General features: G+C 44.7%; 1 protein-coding gene across 1 annotated transcript in view; it reads right to left on the bottom strand.

The window, feature by feature from the left end:
• The window catches only part of ITGA1 (integrin subunit alpha 1), an 813,868-nt gene that overhangs the window by 409,113 nt on the left and 380,402 nt on the right, over nt 1–24,353 (bottom strand). Inside the window, exon 7 of the mRNA XM_086960618.1 lies at nt 6,694–6,842. Within this exon, the coding sequence (XP_086816744.1) occupies nt 6,694–6,842 (149 nt within the window). The remainder of the gene's footprint in view (nt 1–6,693; nt 6,843–24,353) is intronic.

Below are 24,353 nucleotides of genomic sequence, written 5' to 3'. Positions count from 1 at the left end.
TGAGCTGGGAGGCCCAACTCTCTCAAGCTACACCACAGTCTTTCTCTGGGGACCATGTCAAATGCAGACTTTAGAGTAACAAATGGCACATAAAGACTACCCCTATTGAAATCCACCGCTTTCCATCCTTAAAAGCTGAAATCTGAACACTTGGTCCAAGTTGCTCATTTTGGAGTTAAACCCTGCATGGAACTGTGAAAGAATGTTGTTGCCTTCAATCCAATTTAAGAGATGATCTCAAATTTGCCTGCAGAGATTTTCTGTGCTGCATCGGTCATTTTTATCTGGTCATGGATTGCTGGATTAGATTTAAGGCCCTTCTTGAAGATGGTGACTACCTCTGCTTGTTTCCAGGTAGCAGGGATTTTGTTGAAGGCCATGATGGCATTGGCAATAAGGTCTAAATAAGAGGCCCAAACAAGGGGCTCAGACTAAAAAAGACCTGCACGGATCTTGTCCAGACCAGGTGCCTTACCTGCTTTCTGCAAGCAAACTGCACATTTAGTTTCAGCCAAGGAAAAATATCCTGTGTATTTGTCTTTTTCCTACCCATTGAAAGTGCTTATCGTTGGTGTGTCATAATCTGGCTCTTCACGGAAGGCAACAGTGGGGAAGCGAAGACCAAAAGGTTTTTGCACCATGGTTTTTCATGTGCCGATCGAAGTGCATCCAAAGTATCCTCCCCAGAAGTATCCCAATCTACTTTAGCCTGCTTTTGGATTACTTTATAGTTTTCTCTAGCAGATTAAATTTCAGGTTGGGAGCCCCCTTTCATGGCTTTAATTAAAGAACACTTCGCTTTTCTACAGGTAAAATGTAAATGTAGTATACTTGTAAAGCGCACAGCTGCCCCAGCAATGGGGCGTCCCGGCGCTGCATAACACTGTGGAACCCTTCCTTGCTCTCCCTGTGAGATGCTCCCCTTGGGCACCCCAAAGGTGAAGCCAGGCATCCCAGTGTTGTGGAGATTAGGCAAGCTATTGCCCAGAGTTGCAGCGTGGGACCCATGATTGGAGTAGGCCCGAGGCGAGAATTATCGAGTCCGCAGACATTGAGCCCAAGACCCTGCCGCATCGGGAATTGATCCCTGGTCCCAGGCCTGATCTCTGCTTCAGAGTCTGCCGCTTCTAACCAGTGAGCCACACTTCTCCACTAGGTCTTCCTATACCAAGTGGGTTTGCTGAATGCAGATGTATTCCTCCAAGGTGATGGCTTGATAAAAGTAAAATTTTTGAAACACTGCCCATACAGAGTAATGAAGCCAGGCAGAATGCATAATTTACATTGAGAGCTATGAGTATAAAGAACAAAGCCATTTTTATTCTTTTTTTTTTATAGCAATTGAACTGTTTTAAGCTTTTAAGGAAACAAGAATTGTGCACATCTGTAATTATTATCTTATCATGATGTTATTGTACTATCTGAAATTCGCATTGCAATGGTTTTAAGTAACTATGTGTTGTACCTTGATTTCCTTTCACTGCTGTTCAGCCAGTATGAATGTGAAGTGGATGTGGAATGTTGGAATGGTGATGAGAGAGCGGCGTGCCTGGTGTTGTGGGAGAGAGACAGTTGGAGAGAGTGGGCTGAGCAGCAAGGATGCTGCTCCTGGTGGGGCCTTGAATTATCCTAACTACCATCTTACATCTAAGCTTAAATAAACCTCTACTTGAATGATACCTCATGGCTACGTCTGGAGTTCCTACTATTCATCCTGGTAATACTATGCAAATGTAATTAAATTCAAATTCAAAGCACGTGCCATGAGAGACCATTACTAGGTTATGGCAATAGTCAGGCTCAGCAAGTGTGGACAAAATAGGGCCCAACGCAGAGTATAATTATGAATGGGTAACCTCCTTTTTAACGACATGCTCCCATCTTACATTCCTTCAGTTATTGGTAACAACTAAGCTACCACAATTCAATTGTATCTGCCTTTCTTGAGCATTAGGCTTACTCTGATGAGAAAGGTGTAAAGGAAAAGGATGAACTTTCGGATTGCTCTAACATTTCCATGTTAATGAAGTTAGACCAAGAGTACAAGTCCAGAAAAATGTAATCAATATAACTCTTATAAGAACTCCTTCTTAAAGGTGGTTGCCTAGCCAGGTCAGAGGCAGTTCAGCCATTACACCCTCTCAAATGACAACTTAACCAAAGATTAAACATTTGCAATGGAACCTTGATTGAGGATGGTAAACAGGGACACAGCGGTTGTGTGATGACCCATATTTGGTCTTGCTCTCCTGCTGTGTCCCTAAAGAGGGCAGATGGCTTGAAAACTACACTGAAGTTCCCCTGACCACAACAGCAGCCTCTTTAGGAATCCTCTCGATAAGGTATTTCAGTAGAGTTAATACAGTAGATTCTGTGGCCTTGTGGACACTCATATTATACACATTGAATCGAAACAGTTTTTTCCCATTCCAGGATGAAACCTCAAGCCCAAGCAGGTCAGGAGAATCAATACTTAATTGCTCACAAGGCATTCCAAAGAAATGTTAAGCCATGTTGCAGGTCTCCCTGATGGTCTACCAGCCTGGGACTCTAGGGGTGGGATAAAAAAGGTTTTAAAACTGTATATGTGATAGGGTACTATTTCCCAAGTTTCTTGAAGCATAATATGTTACCGCTATCAATAAAAGCTTTCTAGTGAAACTGGACTAAATTGCTCCTCAACCTCTCTGTATTCCAGGAGACTTGAGACAGGCTGCTGCTCATGGATAAAGATAATATCTTGGATGTGAGATATGATGTTGCAGTCCTGGGAAGTTGTGAGCACAACAAAGATTGTGTATGTGATGTTCCAAGAACCGGAGCAATTTCTTGAGCCCAGATGGAGGATGCCTAAGCCTGGGTTTTGGCAGTATTTCTGAGGTTTAGGGAAAACCCCTGTACAGGAGAACTTATAGAGTGCCCCTGAACAGATGTTATGTTCAGTATTACAGGACTATTTCAGACTGGTCCAATTGTAGAGTCCAGTCAATCAACGATAGATGTGGGGGAAAAGATCTGAGGACAAACTGTCCTATCTATCTAGGTATGTGACTTTTTAGGTCAATCTTGGAATTAGCTGGTGGCTTGTGGGAGGGTTCGAGTTTCTAAGGTTAATAAGCGAATCACAAAAAAGGAATGTGAAAATATCTGCTTGACAAGATCTAAATTGTTCTTCTTAGGTGGTATTGTATCACACTAAGAATGTTTTAGTAAATTACATTATAACATTTCCGAGCATCTCTGATCCAGTGAGTGGCCTTGTTAATTAATAAAGCCCCATTTTCCCTATGTTGTGTCTGTAGGGCCTGCCTGTCATATAAATGGTCCTATTGTATATGGGGTGTCTGTATTTGGACCTGCCCCTAAGAATTTTGCATATGTCAAGTAGCTAGACTAGGGATAACCACATCGGGATTCCTAGCTGTAAAGAATTTGAGTCGGAGATATGAATGTTCCATAACATGGAGGGGAGGGACTGATGGATCCTAATGTCTTCCCCAAAATGGGAGCCCATTGGTCTAAATGGGGGGGGGGCATGGCAGGCATTGGGGTTTCCCCCTACTGTTGCTAGAAAGGGGGCAGAGAAGTTCCCAGCTACTTCTCCAGCCGTGGACCGTGCAGGTAAGATCGGTGGTGCCGGGTTGTGTGGGGGGGATTCAACAAACGACCACAAACAAAATTTAAATAAATAATTCATTTTCCTTCGTTGTCGTCTGTTGAAATCGCCCGCCCCACTGTTCTTACCTGTACAGGCTCGCCATACTTTTCCTAGTTGGATATCTAGGCCTCAAGGATGATTCTCCTACTGTACGATAGGGTAGCCTATTAGATGGAATATTAAATTGAGTAGTGGCCCCCTCTGTTGACAACTGAGCACGCTCTGTCTCATGTCTTTCCTTGGCAAATCCTAGCGGATAGTACTCTCTCTGATAGTAGTTGTATTATAGTTCTTAAGTCTGTAATTTCTGCCCACATGAGGAAAATCATTTCTCAAAGGTCTTGTATTTGATCATCTGCCACTGGAATCCGGTAGTAGTAGCGGGTCTCGGCTTAGTCTTGCTATTTAATGCATCAGAAGGTGCCAAACCTGAGAACTGAGGTTAGAGCAATCACTGACTGAAATGTCAGCTCCTAAAATAATCTCTGGGGCAAAGACTCTATTGGAGGTGGAGAGGGGTTCACTAGAAATCAGTGGCTTTTTTTTTTACTACCCTTTTTGTTGAATAAAGGAACTACTTTTTATTGTGTTTTGTGTCTAATGGTTTGGGGGCATCCGGACAAAGTGTCATTTCTACTTCTTCCATAAGATCATCAATATCTCACAGTGTAAACTTATTTGCAGATGTCAGGAGATTTCTTATTAATAGGCTCACTTGTGTGTTTTTCGATGCACTTCCTTTTCCCCATCACAAATTAGACAATATAGCATTAGTTGCACAGCGATCTAGGAATTAAAATACAATAATAAGCACTAGTAAACCTAGGCTTCTCCTCTCTGTGAAACTTGGAGATATATCCTTCCAACTTAGGTAAATCGCTTTCACATAAGCTTAAGGAATTGGAGACCAATACTCAGATATACTTGCAAACCGAGTCCCTAGCCAGCAATAAACTTGTTCACAGAAATGGACCACCGTTCCTGATGATATAACAAACTTCACTTCATGGGCTGAGTCCTGTGGCTGGAAAGTTGTTTGACTGAACAGAAGCCAGCACCATAAAGCTGCACCTGGCCTTCTGGTTTGCTTTCTCCTCAAGTCCTGCACTGCTATGAGTAGTTTGTCTTTCCAGGATGAGATTAATAAAAAGAAAGATAAGAAACAAAGTGGTTGGCCAAGTAAGTTAACAAAACAGTAAATTGAGCTAGGAGCCGCTTCATGACAAGCAGCTTCTCTTTAGGTATCCAACACACTATTTAATCAGAACTTCGCCCCAAGGGAGGGCTGTAGGACAATGCAAGCCTGTGCTACATTGGGCAAGGTGTTACCAGATTTCAAGGTGTGAGTCTCGGAAAGAGCCATGGCTACTCTGGGCATTGACGGGCGCAGGATGGGCCCGTCCTTGGCCCGGGTGCCTCCAGCAGCGGGATTGGCAGGTGCACTTTACAGCACCAGTTTGCTCAGCTGGCAAAATAAAGGAGCCTCCTCTGCCAGTCTAAAGGTGTCATGAGACACAAAAACCCTCTCTATGGTGCTTCCGCCGATGAAGTTTCCCACTGTTACAAGTTTGTATTGACTTCAGAATACATTTGTAACAAGAACATAGTAGAGAGTCTTCCTTAGTTGCATATTGGTACTGTTGGACTAGGCTCTTGTGTTGGGTCACTCCCAAACGGTTTGCCTTCCCCTCTCCTATGTTTGCTGAATTTGTGTTTGTTGGCCTTAGGACTCGTGCATTTTGCCACTGCTAACCAGTGCTAAAGTGCTTGTGCGTAAGCCCTAAAACATGGTAAAATTGGCTTACACCTGATTAGCATTTTTACTTTTCTTAGAAGTCTCTAGTAAAGTGGTATACCCTATACCCAGAGCCTGTAATTTAAATGCATCAATTATTATGTCACTCACTTAAGCAGCCCTTGTAAAACATGCCTCAGCCTGCCACTGCAGCATGTTAGCAGTTTTAAAATGCTAATTCGACTCGACAAAATAACCTCTGAGCTAAGCCTAAAACTCCCTTTTTTAATTGATATAAGTAATCCCTTAGGTAGGCCCTAAACAGCCCCTAGGGCAGGGTGCATTGTAATCAAAAAATTGGACATGCACTTTTAAGTTTTACAAGGCCTGGTAGTGACAAACTCTTAAATTAGTTTTTCAGTACTATGAGGCCTACCCCTCATCCATTAAGATAACATTGGGTTGCCTTATTTCATTTAATAAATGCTTACGTTTGATTGGGAATAGGTAGGAAAGTCAAGTTGGGGGGGCAGAGCTGTCACCTACCACACTTGCACTTCAAAGGCATTGGCTAAGTTTACACACAGAGGATTTAACACAAATCTGTATGGCCTAATGCCAGGGGAGAGGGGAAGGACATTTGAGACACCTCTGAGAAGAGAAAACTCTGAAAGCTCATCCTACTTAAAAGCTGGCATCAAGTGTAAGTAGTGGAACCTCAGGCCCAACTCTTCAGATCACTTCTGGACCTGTGGAGGACTCAGAAGAAGGACTGCTCCATTTCTATGCTGCAGAAAGACTGCTCTGCTGCCTTGCTACTCTGCTGCCCTGCTGTCTGAGTAAGAAGTGCTGGACCTGCACAATGAAGCAGGACCAGCAGAGTGACTCCAAGGGTGAGTTGGCTGGTCTCCTGATCAGAGCCTAAGGGACAGAAAAGACTCCAACCATCTTGAACCCTGCACCTAGTCTCTGTCTGCTGTGAATCGAAAACCCCCAAGTAGCGTCCCACCAGTCTGGGACATTCCAACTGTGGTCTCCACCAGAACCGACAGAGTGCAATGCAAATCCGCCACAGCTCTTTGCAGCTTCACCTCAAAACCAACGCTACATCAACTCAAACCTGTATTGCAGACCATCGGAACCACTGCTGATGCGCAGTGCGAAGTTGCAACGCCTTGCATCCAGGACTTAAGGTACATTTCTTAACAGGTACACAATGTGATGAAATTTCACAACAATCTCAAACGTGTCGATGCTTAATTTAGACAGTGTGACGTTGCTGTTCAATGCCTGCACATACCTTGCTGTTCTTATGCCAAGAGCTGTCATTGTCTTAATTCCACCTCGTTGTTTTATGTTAACAGCAGCATCCAGTACATCCTCAGTTGAACCATACTTGTTCAAGTTAAATTCATTAGTTACATTTTCACCATACTGGACAATTCCAACCTTAAAAATCAAGTGGAAGAAGGATTAAGCATCATTCAGCAGCACAAGGATCAAATTTGGCCAAAATTAAACCAAGGATTGCGTGAATGATTAACTATGTGTAATACACTGAATGAATCCGTAGTGCATTTTCAAAGTTGCAAAAATGATAGCCAGGTATACAAGCGAAGTCAGCAAAAAAAGTTGGAGTTGTGAAATAACCAAAAACATTTTGCATTGTCACACGTACATAAACAAAATTGTGGTGCAATATGTGGGTAAGAGCCAGAAATAGCACAGGACATAGATGAAGGGAAAAGAGCTTCTGAGAAAAACACACAGTCAAAGTAAAAAGGAAGTAACAGAATACCAAGAAAGTCATGGATGCAGGTGGACCGCTCTACGCATACTCTCCCCACCCCCACCACCCCCACAATCACTTCCTTTAAGATTCATGAAGTTTATGCTGGCGTCTCTGGGGTGAAATTACATTTTACTTGAACAAATGGAAAAATAGGATATTGCCATGCTTATGAGCCAGATTATGCATTTAGGGTATGATGCCTCGATTCACAAAATATCAGTAAATTTAGGAAAACAGATTGAACCAACCTCAATGAATTCCACGACTAGTCCTGGAAATGCTGTGACAGTCTTATCCCTCCATGTGTGCTTACGAGAAGTGTATCTCAATGGTTAGAGCAGGCAGACCTCGATGCAGAGCTCTGGCCAGGGACCAGGGTTCAAATCCAGCCCTGGCGGGTCTCGGGGCTCATTAATTCCCCTGAAAAATATTCTCGCCTCAGTGCCTATTCTGATCATGGGTCCCACGCTGCAACTCTGAGCAATATCTTGCTTAGTCTCCACAACGGCCCCCACAACGCGAGGGAGGCCTGGACTGCACCATGGGGGTGCCCAGGAATGGACACTTCACAGGGAAAGACAGGAAGGGTTCCCTTGCGGTATTTGTACAAGCGCCGGGAAACCCACTGCGGGTAGCTGTGCGCTATACAAGTACAAAAACAACAAAAAACAAGGAAAGCAGTTACACCTGTGTACATGTACGTAGCGGTAAGTAGCTTTCCAAAAGTGCATTTGCACTTGCTAACTATATTTAATTTTCTCTTATGGAGAAACTCTTTCACCTCTACTTCCCCCAACTGTGAATCTATTCTGTATTCTGTATTCATTTAAGATCTTGACGGCAGTAAATCAGTAATGGTTTTCAGTGTGGCAATAGTGAGAGAAAAAGGTTTCTGAATACCAACAAACTCAAACATTACAAGGCGTTTCCACCTTTAACGGCCTCTATAAGAGCAAATTTACTCATATAGCTTTACTTGATACCAATACAATATTATGTATGAGTAATTAGCAAATGCAAATTTGCACTTTTGTGAGTTGCCATTTACAAAATGCACTCCAAGTCAAATGTGCAAGTGGCTGTGTGAACTCGGCCTTTAGTCCGGACAAATGACAAGCAAGTTATAAGAAATAAAAACGCATGTGTAGGAATTGAAATTTGGGATAATGCTTTCTTCTAACTTTCCACCTTTTTAAAAAAACCTCGGGCCTCATTTATGAAAAGTGACGCATCGCTGCGTGAAAGCAGTGATGCGTCAATTTTCACTGCGCCCTCCTTTGGACACCAATGATGCATCATATTTACAGTATGACGCATCATGGCGCAAGAAGTTACAGATACGTCAGTATTTTTGACGTATCTGTATGGCGCAAAAGTGACGCATTGCTGGAGTGTGTCACAAAAGTGACGCAACTCCAGCAATGTGTCCTTACACATGGGGCAAGCCCCATGTGAAAGGGCCTGCGTCAGTCTTACGCCTGCTGTGAGGCAGGCATAAGAAATTGACGTATTTGAGTCCTAGAAGTTGCGCAGTGAAATCTTATAGATTTCACTGCGCCACTTCCATGACCCTTTCTTGTGTCAAAATGCCCACCTTGCATACATTATACCTGGCGCAGGTATAATGTGGCGCAGGGGTTTACGAAGTGACGCATCTACCTAGATGCGTCACTTTGTAAATATGGCGCAACAAGGGGCATTTTTTACGCCACTGGTGCATCACAAAAAGTGACGCACCAGCGGTGTAAAAGTGACGCACAGCCTAATAAATTAGGCCCCTCACTTTTTTCATTCATATTCCCTGTGATATTTATGATTTCCCACTCTTCTAGCATCATTTGTACCTCAGTCTTTTATGTGTAACTTAGAAATGCTGAAATATATGGGAACTGTTCTAAAAACCTTATCATTATGTTCAAAGTCAGATGTGTTAGCAAATGCATGGCAAATTCATGACACAGGTCTGTCTCACCCGCTTTATCTGCCCCTTCACTTCCAATAAACGTTTCTCTTGACTCTCTTCATGTTATTTGTGCTAAATGGACTATTTCCTACCAAGAGATCACAAAATTGGTGGGACAGATGTGGAGTAAGCAAAGACTTCCCCCTTCACCGCTCACCTGTTCCCCGGCAGGAGGGAAGGCCGCTCTGACAATGAACTTGTGCTTCAGAGTGTTCAGATCCCTCTACAGTATTAGCTGCCCTACAAACTATTGAAAACCTAATCAGCTTATGATTTATCATCAGCAAGTTGCAGGCGCTGTGATACTCAGGGTCTAATTTACACTTCTGCACACCTATATGCCAATTAGATGAACGCAAAATAAAATATACACTCATAAAAATTTGACATTTAGTTTTGTCAAAATAATAATTTGAAGATTTATAAGACAGGACATTCCACTTTCTTATACGAAAGTGCATCTAATTGGTGCATATTTCCATAAAAATAAGTATGTGCTGAGAGAGAAAAAGGTGCTGGTACAGAAAAGGTCATCTAAAGCACAGAGTTGTGTAGGAAGGTGGATACCTGACTATGGTTACCCCAGATTTTTTGGCCTAGTGTTTAGCTGGTTTTCGACTTAGTTGGCCTGGGATCCTGCTAATCAGGACCCCAGGTTATCTGCTGTCTCTGTAAAATGGACTCCATGTACCTTAGGTACATCTCCAATTGGAAATTGGGTCACCTTATGAGCCCCTGTACAGTGTCCTATAGGTACCCAGGGCATAGGTGCATCCAAGGCCTACCAGGAGCTGCAGCATATCTTTTGCCACCCCTGGCTGGCCATCCAAATTGACACAACTGGCTGATCACTCAGCTGGGGCAAGGTGGTGTAATCACCCCTTGTTTAGATATAGTATTCCTATATCTAATCTTATATCTAGACACATATATACCTATAATTCACTCCTATGGCAGGCCCTAACAATCCTGGAGGCAGTGTGCTTGGTTTTATGTGAGATGGTGCTATAGCATGAGCTGAGCCTGTCTGCAGCTTTCGGAACCATGCCCTTATAGCTGTACTAGGATATTGCAATACCATATACTCTTAAGTGCATTATGAACCTCCCGGTTAAATGCTAACTCTGGTTTGGCTTTATCAAAACATGTTGAGTAAGGTATCATACGATTTGGAATACTACCCCCTCGCCAGGTCTGGCGACAGGGGTAGCATTCCACCCTTCTAGAGGGAGGAGACATGTTGTTCCTACTATTCCCGGGTAAGGTTCACCAGAGCCTCAGCATCTCAAAATGGATGCTGCTGCCACAGACACAAGTCTGACCTACTGCTGCTGGGAGTCCTTCCAGCGAGGGAGGCTTGGATAATAGGTTTCCTGCCTTGGGAGGTGCTAGCACCACCCCAGACAGGATTTTGTGTATTGGGGCAGGGAGGGCTGAAAGGAATGAGACATTGCCTGGGGCACACAATGTGTCCCATGCATAGTCCTGTTCAAACCGGTGCTAGGGCACTCCAGCCCCAGCTCTGGCGCGAAACTGGACAAAGGGAAAGGGGTGTAACCACCCCTTTCCCTGGTCCCACCCATAGGAGGGACCTAGTAGGTAATCCAGCCCCTAGATTTGGTATATAGGTAGGAGCTGAGTCCGAAGACTTTAGATTATCCTGACTCAAACTCTGGGCCTTCACCACTTTGCAAGAAGAAGACTGAAGAATCTCCCTTGTGGTCAAGGAGTGACCACCCTGCACAAGCAGGCACCAACCCAGCGATCAACGACTTGCTTTGTCGATGCTCCCGCCGGTGCCCGAGCACAGAGCCCAACGACAACCAGATTTCCAGACTTCCAACAGCCCGATTCACAGTCCCTGCAAAGCTGAGACCCGTGGAGGCGACGAGAGATGTGGGACCGGCCATGTTGAAAAGTCTTTGACCTGCTAACTGTGCAGCCCCTGAGGCCTCCTCGAAGCTGTGCATTGGGGATTGAGAAGCCCCAGCCCCGAGAAGCGTTTGCAACAAAGATCAGCCCTGCACCCTCCACGAGTTCTGCATGGGGCCCTTTTGCATTTTCCTGCTTGACGCGTCTGCCCGGTCACTTGCCCATTGGCTAGTGGCCATCTTGGTGACGATCCTTTGAATTTACACTGCTGGTATGGTTGCTCCAGACTGGCCCTTGCTTCCCTCAAAAGAAGCAACCCCTCAGACCTTGCTAGTCTGAGTAAGAAGCCTACTTCGTATCCTGCATGGGTTGCCTTTGTCAAGGCTTGTTGACTCCAATCCTCAAGCCGACAGCGAGAGCCTTTGTGGGACAGTCCGTGCCTGACTCCTAGTCATCGTCGACACCTCCTGGTTCACATGGCTGCAGAGACAAGCTTCCTATCAGCACCTGATTGCTTCGCGACATCGCCTGGGTCCTTCCTGGTCACTGGCTAGTGACCCAGATTCTGTCCCCTCTGCTTTCAGGTCCTCTTCATCTTCGATCCACCCTTGGATCCACCCGGACTCTTCTCTCCTGGCCGCCTGCAGCATCTTTTCTCCAAGGCTCCATAGAACTCCACGACGAAACCTGACACACTTTGGGACCTATGCACCCGCTTCCTGTGGGTGAGGTAACGTAAGTACTGCAGTGCTCCTGTAAAGAGTAACTCTCCTAGTTTCCTAGTTTCAAGTGGGTAGCTTCTAGTCCAGTCGGAAGACTCCCAAACCTTTAACTTTCTAACTTTACGCACCCATTGACTTCTATGTGTGCACACGTGTGCATTTAGACACTGCACCCGCATCCCGTGGGCCTCCTGCTCCCTAACTATTGTTACCCTAGTGTAGCCCCAGCGATTCCCAAGGCCCTAGGCCTTACCATTGTTTGTGACGTTGTTCTTATACCACTATTTTAGTATATGGTTTAGCGGGCCACCAGGGCCTATCCATATTTGTGCCACTTTTGTATGTTCTATTAAGTTACTTGTTATGCGCTTGTGCTTCTGTGCTCATAAAGAGTTCAGGGGATTGATTTAGAAATAAATACATATATATTTTGAATATATAACCTGTGTGGTGTCCTTTCATTTGGTATTAAAGGGATTGCATATGGTAAAACAGCTGGCTTCACATGCCCTCTTGAGTTTAGCCTAAGACTGCTTTGTCCATGCTACCCCTAGGATAGCTGGTCTATAAGGTTGACTTTACAACCATCACCATAAGGGTTGTTTCGACTGGTGCAAGGTGCTCACTAGAATAGTGAACATCATATACCAGGCCAACTTCTCACAAGTTGTATCTTCCTATTCATAAACGTATTTGATTGCATTTCCCGTTCGGGAAGCACAGCATCCCTGGAATGGTTGTTTTAAATATGCTTCAAGTCACTGAAAAGGAAAGGACCCCCCCCCTCTATTGTATGACAGTGCTTAGGATAGGGGCTACGATGCACTGAAAATAGCCGTTCACATGAATAATGTGCATTTCCTATGGGTGTGATAGAGCACCATGTTATTTAGAAAATTTGTAGGGGTGCATTATAATCACCAGCAGTCAGCACCCGCATATTTAGAGGACTGTGCTAACATGCGACTATTAAAAATGTAGTACTAGACCGAGTATATTGCAATATGTAGACTTGTGTTCATGTTATTTGAAGACAAATGTAGTGCTTTAACCGAGAAATGCCTTAAGTAATGCAAAGATTAATGCTTTGTGTGTGAAATGTTGCTCTCGGTTCGAATGTGCCATATTAAAGTTGCACGTGTAGGTTGCCTACTAAAGAATAAACTGATGTTCTAACATGAAGAAGAATAATGTTTTAGAAATGCAATGAAATAATGCTTTTAGAATGATTTTAAATGTAATGCTTATGTTGTAGTAGCATTTGAGGCACTACATGCGTGGATTAGGGCGGCACACGAAAGAAACAGGGACAGGAGTCAGGAAAGAGTGAAAAGGTCTGTTAGGGCATTCCAAGATGCAAGGTGGGACGCATTAGAGAAGAGATGGAGAGTACAGACGATTGAGGGGGATAAACTGTTCCCATTGTTGGTCAAGACAAGGAGCACGCAGAAAAAGGATGCCGAGGAGGATGACAGTGATACTGATGATATCTTGATTGAAAGGCTGTTATCTGAGAGACCACCTCCATACAATCCGCCGACAGAGGGGAAGAAATCAGCCCCAACAGAGGGACCTAGGGAACAAAAGCTCCACCCAGTACTGAGGTAGTGGGGAAACTCTCAACAGGGGAAATGCAGAACGCAGAAATTGCCAGTTTTCAGAGGTTACTGAATGCTCTTAAGTTGCCGATTACCATTTGTCCAAAAGTGTCAGTGTACACTCCAGAGCAGGTGAGAAATGGAAACCCATCAGAGACAGGAATGGAAGGGAGTGCCAGCTTTGGAGGGAACAGTGTAGTGAGTGGTTGGTTCCATTACCAAGGCCTGTAGAGTTGAGTACGCCGATACCAGCTACAGCAGATTCGTCAAGAGGGCCGATAGATCTGAGAGGACTGAGACCAAAGTCCTTTGCTGTGCTAAGGTCAGGTCTGAGAACATGGGAGTCAGTTGAAGGGCCTGAGGGTGACTGGTCAAGGGAGGACTGGGACCATGGGAGTGCAGAGAACAGGATGAGTCTTAGAGGTACTTCTAAACAGAACAGGTGCCGAGATCAGGACAGCGACTGCAGGGAGTCAAGTGGTGCACCTAGTCAAGGTACCCTGAAGGCAGCCATAAGGGCAAGAAGACTGGATGTGATGCGGTTAAAAACAGAAGTAGATGAGATAGATGATGGGAATGTTCCCTTGGAGAGAGTGGAGTTCCATGAGCCAGACAAGTTGCTGTTTGTTGCGAAAGATGTGACTCGCAAAGCAAGGTCGACACATGAGAAAGGAGTTGAATTGGCAAACAGGTAAGAGGTGGATCTGTCTAAAATGAAAATGTTGCAGGGTAGTCACAGGTTACAATATACTGATCAGGATTTAGACGAGAAGAGAGTAATTGGACTAAAGACCCACATCAGAGAATTGATCATAGGGATACGAGTATGGAACAGGCTTGACAAGTGGGAAGAAAGATGGTCCAAGAAAAAGAGTGTCAAAAGGAATGTGGCAGAGACACCTCCTCGAGGAGGGGTAACATTAGGAATAGGGAAATACCCATTACGAGAGGTATCTAGCGGAGGGTATGTACATGTGCCTTGGAGTAGAGGAGATTTGGCGACATTCACAAATGACTTTCCAATGTTGAGGGAGAGCCCAGTTGAGTGGTACAAACAGGTTGAGTGGTTTGTAAAGATCTCAAAGGTGTTATGGATTGACCTAAACACATTGTTCGACATTGTGGTGCCAGGTGATTTGTGGGTACCTTTTAAGGTTGCAGTTGAATGACCCACCTGTGAACCGTACAGAGACCCTGTCACTAATGGTCCGTCACCTCTTGTCATGAAGAAGTACGAGCAGGTGATCACGTGGTTGAAATCCAAGGTACCACCACAGGATATTAATTGGGTGAAGCTAGATCAAACAGTTCAGGAGCCAAAGGAAACGGTGCATGAGTATTATGAAAGACTGTTACAAGTCTTCAAGCAGTATAGTGGGCTGGATGTAATGGATCCTAAGGATATGGGACAGTTTGTTTCGAAGCTTGTTTTAGGATTGAGACCTGAGATTTGCCTTATGATCCAGCAACACTTGATCTGTTGGCAGAACAAACCGCTGGATGAGATACTGAGGTATGCTAGATATTGCAGTGATGAGGTAGACTCGAAGCTTAAGAAACTTAAGGACAAACTGATGCTGGTCCAGATGCAAGCGGCTGACAAGGGAGATAAAGCACAGACAGGTGGAGGAACGTTGGGAAGGAAACAGAATGGTCAGAATAAAGGAAAGGGAAACGCAGAGGACTCCAAGCCAAGTGTAGACCTGGCAACGTTGAAAAAGACCACTGAGTGTCACTTGTGTCATCAGATTGGAAACTGGAGACGCGAGTGTCCCTTGAATCCTGCAAATCAGTTGCAGGAGGAGGAAGAGGTAGTGCAGGTACAGGAACCTGAGGTGACAACGACAGTAATGAGGCCAAGGTCAATGAAAGGGGGGACTTCGGCTCCGTGAGCGAAAGTTCCCCTGCCACCGAGAATCCCGACAGGGACTCGGGCTTACCAGCAGAGGCCTCTTTTTGAGGATGGTGATGACTGTTACTTGGATCCGTTGGCATGACAGTGCCTGAGGGGGGAGCTAGACTGCACTCTTGGGGCAGTCTTGGAGGTAGACAAGAGGGGACCATTCGTGGAAGCTGATGTTGATGGTCACCCTATCACTTTTCTGGTTGATACTGGTGCTACACGTTCTACTGTGAGATCTGCAGTAGTACCCAACCTACCCCTCTCGGGACAATCCATCCAAGTTGTAGGTGTTGCGAATAAGAGAATGACGAACCCTTTGACTGAGCCGATTCCTGTGAAGATAGGAACGTTTCGAGATAGATATCAGTTTGTGGTGTGCGATTCGAGCCCTGTTTGTTTGCTAGGGAGGGATCTCCTTTGTAAGCTCAATTGAACCATCTATTGCACCCCCAAGGGACTGAAACTGCAAACCCATGATGATGAGGCTACCTTTAAGGTTGCAAATGAGCATTTGTGCATAGAAATTTACCCCTTGGTGACAGTGGAAGAACTTCCAATTGATCTGAGAGAGTCGGTCTCACAGGAAGTGTGGGACTTTACTGGTGAAGACATAGGTTTGATCAAACAAGTTGAGCCAGTTAAGATTCAGATCAAACAGAATGTTGAATTCCCAAGAATGCCCCAGTGCAATCTAACGCCAGAGAATTTTGCAGGAATAAAGACTGTGATTGAGTCCATGATTAAGCAGGGAATTCTGAAGCAGGTAATGGGCAGTCCATGTAATTTGCCTATTATAGGTTTGCAGAAACTGAGCGGGAAATTCAGAATTGTGCAGGACCTGAGGAACGTAAACAACATAGTTGTTCCATGTTGTCCAGTGGTACTGAATCCATCTGTGATACTGTGTCAGATTCTGTGCCAAGCGTAGTGGTTCACTGTGATTGACCTCTGTCAGGCTTTCTTCTCGATTCCATTGCACAAGGAGAGCCAATTTATTTATGCTTTTAAGCTGGAAAACTGTGTCTTATCATGGTGTCGTATCCCTCAGGGGTATACAGAGAGTCCATTGATCTTTAATCAGATTTTGAAAAAGAACCTTGAAAGTCTTGTACTGCCGCAGAACTCTGTTCTCGTCCAGTACATAGACGATCTCCTTGTTGCGTCAGAGACTGAGGATGCATGCAGGATTAATACCATTGCTTTACTGAATCATTTGGCAGAGAAATGACACAAGGTGTCGCCAAACAAGCTACCGTACTGCTTGAATGAGGTGCGTTATTTGGGTAATCTAATAGAAAAAGGCAAGAGGAAGGTGTCACCTGATAGGGTTGAGGCGATTACGGGTATGATGGTGCCTTCTACCCAGAGAGAAATCAGGATGTTCTTAGGGGTGGTGGCTACATGTCGTCAGTGGATTGCCATTTCTCATTAAAGGCGAAGCCTTTGCCGATACTGACGCACAAGGGTGTGAGTGATCTGGTACCATGGGACGATGACTGTATGAAGGCATTCTTGGAGTTGCGAGAGGATCTCTGCCGTGCTCCGGCACTGGGGATGCCTGATTACAATAAGCCTTTTTCATTATTCTTTAGTGAACAAGAAGGTTGTGCGTTATCAATTCTAGTTCAAGATCATGGAGGTGTCCATAGACCAGTTGCCTACTTTTCAGCTACTTTAGATCCAGTAGCTTCAGCGTTGCCCGGATGTCTCAAGTCCGTTGCTGCAATGGGTGTCAGCATTGAATGGTGTGGGAGTATTGTCATGGTTCACAAATTGACTGTTTTTGTTCCACAGTCTGTTGAATTGTTGATGACAAGGACCAAGACCCAGCACCTGACCAACAATAGGCTCACACACTACGAGCAGGTTATACTTGCTGCAGAGAATGTGACCCTTAGGAGGTGTTCTGTTTTGAATCCTGCGACATTGATGCCCTGTCATATACTGATCAGAAAGTAACTAACCTCTGAAAGCCGGGTACAGCAGGAGCGATGTATGATTCTTGTTTCCTTCCTCCCCTGATGTGAAACACTTCTTGCGAGAATTGCATAATACCCAACAAGTGTAACACAGCAAGGGAAGGGGAAAAGTGGAGAAATAAACCATAAAGTAGATGCAGTGGAAATCAGCAGGTCTGAGGGTATGGACAGTAAGAAGCCTCTTTTCTACCCAGGAACCCTGCAAGAACAAGAAAACAGATCACACACACTCTTGCTTTCAATCGTTATATACTAATCACTATGTGTGGATAACAGCACTTACTTTCCAAAACTGCAGCTGTTGCTCATAAGATAAACCACCAAATAAAAGAAAAGAAAAGAGCACCAAAGTAATTCTAGCTCTAGAAGTAGTTTGTGATTACTTAAAAGAAGAGGATATGGCCACAATGTCCTACAATAAGTACTTATCTGAGCCCCATGTTTCAAACTGTATGGCAGCAGAAAGTAGCGTCCTGGATATAAACAGCCTTTTCTCTTCTTCTTCTTGCTAAATAAACAGTGTTCTCCGTGAACACTTGTAAAAGAGGCTTCACACTCCTAACTAATCCCACGCGGCATGCGCGATTCTAACTACTAGTTCCGTGTCCCGATTTGGCGTCTTAGTATTCACACAGTTCAAGTAACCAAGATAAGTCTAAATGATCCCGCGCGGCATGCGCGTTTCAAAAGTTAATTTCCGTATACCAAAAAGCACCACTTATGCCTCTAGCACACTGCGGTCTGCGTGTTTCCAAACACACGCGTAACCGACACCAAACGTCTCCTATGCTCGGAGGGCTTCCGTCTTCCTGCTCGTGAAACGTGACCAAATCCAGCGCGGCAAGTGCTCCAACAACTAAAGGAGAGTCTTCTCCAAGAATCCGAGGTTTCGTAAAGTCAAGTCTCTGCCAGAGTCCATAAAGTATCAGGTGACAAGCACCCGTTGAAAGGCAGACAGTGTTTTTAAGGGATAGAAAGAGAAGAAAGAGTGTAGATACTGGCCCTAGGTTTTCTGGGACATGTAGTCAAACAGGCATACCCCACACATACAGGGCAGAATGTGACGGAACCCCCTCACTACGACCGACGTCCCGGCATTCCACCTGGTTTCCCCGGAAACCGAGCGTGGAAACGCCTCAGCAAAGCCGGACAGCGCAGATTGGAACGGGGTTCCCAAGAACGATCTTCAGGGCCAAACCCTTTCCAATCTACCAGATACAGGACCCTCCCCCTCATACACTTGGAATCAAGGATAGCCTTTACCTCATATTCCAGCTCACCACCAACAACGAAGGGACAAGGCTTTGAAGACAACCTAGCACCCGGATTACAAGGGTTCAATAATGAAACATGAAACACAGGATGAATGTGCTAGGAAGCAGGTAGAGCAAGTCTCACTGCCACAGGATTTATAATACTTTGGATAACATAAGGCCCTACAAATTTGGGCTGCAGTCTGGTATTACCTTTAAATTTCAAGTGTTTTGTACTAAGCCACACCTTATCCCCTATTTGATAGGAAGGCTCTACATGCCTCTTTCTATCGGCATACAGTTTGTCTCTATCTCGAGATTCAATCAGATGCTGCTTAGCTTCCTTTAGGACATTCCTAAGATGTTCATGATGACCCTGTATTGTAGGATGAGAGGAAGTGATTGGTTGTGTCATAGGCAACATATTAGGATGATATCCATTCAGGCAAAAGAAAGGGGAACAACCCAAGGAAGAGTGAGTGGCATTATTATATGCGAATTCGGCAGTCCATAATAGCGTACCCCATTCTTCGCATGCACGTTTTATTGCGAGCAATTCCTTGTCGGTGATACTGTAGTTGATCTCTGATGGAGATAGCTTCTTCGAATAAAATGCGACAGGATGAAGTTGTCCAGTCTCAGGGTGCCTTTGGGAAAGGACTCCACCCAACGCATAGTAAGATGCATCCGTCTCTAACACAAATGGTTGGACTGGGTCAGGATGTCGCAGAATAGGAGCACTGGTAAAACATCTTTTTAAAGTTTGAAAAGCTATTTCTGCTTCGTCATTCCAAAGGAATGTGATTCCTTTTCTCAAAAGCAACGTCATAGGTTGTATAATAGACGAAAAACCCTGGATGAATCTCCTATAGAAATTGGAGAACCCAAGGAAGCTTTGTAGACTCTTTACACTGATAGGAGATTGCCACTTAAGAATGGCCTCAATTTTCTTTTGATCCTTACATATGCCCCCTGGGCCGATTACGTACCCCAAAAACTCCACCTCTCTGGCATGAAACAAGCTCTTCTCTAGTTTGGCAAACAATGCATGTTGCTGCAGACGTTGTAACACTGCCTTCACATCTTGTATGTGCTGATCTTCTGTCTGGGAGTAAATTAAAATAACATCAATATAGACGATACAGGATAAGTCAAGCAATCCTCGTAACACGTCATCCATGAAAAACTGGAAGGCGGCGGGGGCATTGCACAGGCCGAAAGGCATTACTCGGTATTCGTACAACCCATATCTTGTATGGAAAGCTGTTTTCCACTCATCCCCTCTTTTAATCCGTACCAAATGGTATGCTCCTCTTAGGTCCAATTTGGTGTATATTTTGGCTCCTTTTAACTGATCCAGCAAAACCGGTATCAAGGGGAGAGGATACCTGTTCTTCTTTGCAACTTTATTTATCGCTCGATAGTCGATGCACGTCCTCAATCCACCTTCCCGTTTCGGAATAAAAAAAAGAGGCGATGATGCAGGGGACGTAGAAGGGCGTATGAACCCCGAGGCCAACATCTTCTGTAAGTATGTCTGCAAATACGCATTCTCTGCCTCGGTAAGAGCATATATTCTACTACATGGGATGCTTGCTCCAGGTTCTAATTCAATCACACAATCATATGCCCTATGAGGAGGCAGTCTACTCGCTTCTTTTTCGTTGAATACATCTGCAAATGAAGAATACATATCCGGTAAGGAAGAGATCAAGCACACACTCTTATCTCTACTTCCTGATGCCAATAATACCGCTTGATTGTCCTGTTTATTCTGTTATGGTTTGTTCTTGCCTCTTGTACAGTTCTCAGCACAAAATGGGGAATTCATAACAATAGTTCTTGCTGCCCACTGCACATGTGGATCGTGCATGGTTAGCCATGGCATGCCCAATATTAATTTGAAATTCGGAGCATCGATGAGATCAAATTGAATATGTTCGTAATGCGTTAATCCCATCTGCATAGGAATTGGATGAGTATGATAACACACAGGTCCCAAAGTCAGCTCTGTACCGTCTACAGCCTTTACCGGTTCAGGCCGTAACTTCCGGATACAGGATATTCCCAATTCATGAGCATACTTCTGGTCAATAAAATTCCCCGTGGCTCCACAATGCAAAAGTGCATGAACCATTTTGATACTTCCTGTTGACACTTCCAAAGTCACACACACATTCATGTGAGCCACAGAATTTTGAATGGTGTTGATCAAAGCGGGAGAGACCACATTTTTCTCCAAACTAGGAGTCTCCATCAAGTATGAGGACTTTAGTTTTCCGCCGGCTCTTTCATCCATCCTACCACAGGCACCTTCTTTCCTTCCAGTTTTTCTCTATAAGGTACTTTGGTTTTGGCTGTACAGTTTTTAATGAAATGTCCGGCTTTGCCACAATACATGCACAGCTTCAGCTGCCTCCTTCTTTGCCTTTCTTCTGTACTAAGATGTCCCCGTATACCTCCTACTTGCATAGGCTCTGTGCCATCAGATGAGGCGGTATTCTTCTGCCATTGGACGAGGTCTAGCAAACAGCAGTCTAGAATCACCACGCTGTTTGTCCCCTCTCCTCTCTAACAGTTGATGATCCAATTGGACTGTAAGTTCTATAAGTTCATCACAGTTGTCAGGCATCTGAATAACCTGAGCCAGGACATCTTTTAATTCACTACGCAGCCCTTTATAAAAAAATGAAGTACGCCTCTTTAATGGCCACTCAGTCTCTATTACTAATCAATTGAAATTAGTGATATAGGTTAGGAGGTCTTGTGTTCCTTGTCTCAATGTAATAAGCTCCCTATCTAAGGACAAAGAATGAGCCTTCCTATCAAATAGTTTCCTCATTTCCTCACAAAAGTTATCAAAATGCAATAGAACGGGGTCATTCCTTTTAATCAATGGAAAGGACCAAGTGGCTGCGTTACCCCCCAAATAGGACATAACAAAAGCGGTCTTTGACTGATCATTGGGGAAGACGGCAGGCTTACACATGAAATAAAATTTACACTGCCCTAAAAATATACCAAACTTTTTAGGATCCCCATAATACCTTTCTGGAGGAGAAAGAGGTCATTGAAGTGGCTGTATGACCTGAATGGAAGAAGGACTAGCACCTCCACTCTGGGTCTGCGTAGAGTCCCTCGCAGCAGGAGGAGGGAGTGTCCAGTTTCTTATATAAGAACCCCCTTGTGTTCCTGAAGGACTAGCCCTCAAAAGACCAGCAACCTCCCGCCTCATAGTGACTAGTTCGTTACGCATTTCAGTATTTTCCCCTCTAAAGGCGTCAACTTCTAATCGTAGGGACGTTAAAGATTCCAACACAGTTTGCAAAACGGTGTTAGTATCCATCGCTCAGGCTGTAAATATACCGTGGGCTTGTCACTCTGTCATATACTGATCAGAAAGTAACTAACCTCTGAAAGCCGGATACAGCAGGAGTGATGTATGATGCTTGTTTCCTACCTCCCCTGATGTGAAACACTTCTTGCGAGAATTGCATACAACCCAACAAGTGTAACACAGACAAGGGAAGGGGAAAAGTGGAGAAATAAACCATAAAGTAGATGCAGTGGAAATCAGCAGGTCTGAGGGTATGGACAGTAAGAAGCCTCTTTTCTACCCAGGAACCCTGCAAGAACAAGAAAACAGATCACACACACTCTTGCTTTCAATCGTTATATACTAATCACCATGTGTGGATAACAGCACTTACTTTCCAAAACTGCAGCTGTTGCTCATAAGATAAACCACCAAATAAAAGAAAAGAAAAGAGCACCAAAGTAATTCTACCTCTAGAAGTAGTTCGTGATTATTTAAAAGAAGAGGATATGGCCACAATGTCATACAATAAGTACTTATCTGAGCCCCATGTTTCAAACTGTATGGCAGCAGAAAGTAGCGTCCTGGATATAAACAGCCTTTTCTCTTCTTCTTCTTGCTAAATAAACATTGTTCTCCGTGAACACTCGTAAAAGAGGCTCCACACTCCAAACTAATCCCGCGCGGCATGCGCGATTCTAGCTACTAGTTCTGTGTCCCGATTTGGCGTCTTAGTATTCACACAGTTCAAGTAACCAAGATAAGTCTAAATGATCCCGCGCGGCATGCACATTTCAAAAGTTAATTTCCGTATACCAAAAAGCACCGTTTATGCCTCTAGCACACTGCGGTCTTCGTGTTTCCAAATACACACGTAACCGACACCAAACGTCTCCTGTGCTCGGAGGGCTTCCGTCTTCCTGCTCCTGAAACGTGACCAAATCCAGCGCGGCAAGCGCTCCAACAACTAAAGGAGAGTCGTCTCCAAGAATCCGAGGTTTCGTAAAGTCAAGTCTCTGCCAGAGTCCATAAAGTATCAGGTGACAAGCACCCGTTGAAAGGCAGACAGCGTTTTTAAGGGATAGAAAGAGAAGAAAGAGTGTAGATACTGGCCCTAGGTTTTCTGGGACATGTAGTCAAAGGGCCATACCCCACACATACAGGGCAGAATGTGACATGCCGTTGCCAAACACACTTGATGAAGATTGTGCGGACCATGATTGTCTTGATGTGACTGAACTTTGCACCAAACCGAGACCTGACATTGTTGATGAACCAATGCTTGACCCTGATGAAATGTTCTTTGTTGATGGTTCATGCATAAGAGACAGTGTTGGTCAGTTGAGAGCTGTATTTGCTGTATGTACCATTATGGGAGTAGTTGAAGCTGCATGCCTGGAAGGAGTATACTCCGCTCAGGTGGCTGAGATCATTGTTTTGACTTGTGCCTGCTTGGCAGCAGACCAGATTCGGATCACCATTTACACAGACAGCCATTATGGGCCTGGTGTGGTTCATGACTTTGGACAGCTATGGTCCCAGAGAGGTTATATGACATCATCTGAATCACCCATCCCGAATAGGGAATTTGTGAGGTTGCTTATAGAGGCCTTACAGCGCCCCAATGAAATTGCTGTTGTAAAATGCACAGCTCATGGGAAGGGGACAGATGTTGTGTCGCTTTGAAACCACTATGCGGGCGAAGTTGCACGGTTCGGTGCTGAACAAGGTTGCTCATTCATTGAAAATTATGTAGAGGGGAGCAAGGAAAGAACCGAGTTCAACACGATATTGGCCATGGCAGATACTTAGGATGCCTGCAGGAACAGGTTTCAGACCAGGAGAGGAATATGTGGATTAATTCAGGCTGTGTAAAAGGGGATGTGGACATTTGGGTTTCGAGTGATGGAAGGACAGTGTTGCCGGATCAGTTGTTGAGCCCGATGGCAAGACAGATTCATGGTGCGGTACATCTGGGAAGAGACGCGATGGTGCGAGTGTTCCGACGAACGCGGTATAATCCGCGATTTCGTGCAGTCAGTGGCTGAGGCTGTGTGTCAAAGATTATGTTACATGTCAACAAATTAATGCTGGAAAGAAAACTGTGGTTACGATGAGTCACACTGGGAGGTCCGGGGGACCTTTCAACAGGATGGAGTTGGACTTTATCAAGATGCTTAAGTGTAACAGGCTGAGGTATATCTTGGTAGTGGTATGTGTGGTCTCAAGGTGAGTAGAGTCATGCCTGACACGTAGGTGCGATACACTCACAGTGGCAAAGCTGTTGTTGAGGGAACTCATACCTAGGTTCGGGATTCCGATCTCTCTGGAATCGGACAGAGGAACACACTTCCATAGCGAAATCATGAAGATGCTTTGTACAGCCCTGACTGTTGATCAGAGACTACATTGTAGTTATCGTCAGAGGCTTCTGGGATAGTGGAGCAGATCAATGGGACTTTGAAAGCCCGAATGGCAAAAGTGTGTTCAAATGGCCTGATACTTTGCCTCTGGTGTTGATGAGTATTCGCAGTACCCCTGACAGGAGAATGTAAAAATGTA

Source organism: Lissotriton vulgaris, chromosome 3_1, assembly GCF_964263255.1.
Source record: "Lissotriton vulgaris chromosome 3_1, aLisVul1.2, whole genome shotgun sequence".
Taxonomy (NCBI): domain Eukaryota; kingdom Metazoa; phylum Chordata; class Amphibia; order Caudata; family Salamandridae; genus Lissotriton; species Lissotriton vulgaris.
The sequence above is the reverse complement of the archived record's forward strand: the minus strand, read 5'-3'. Positions and strand labels throughout refer to the sequence as shown.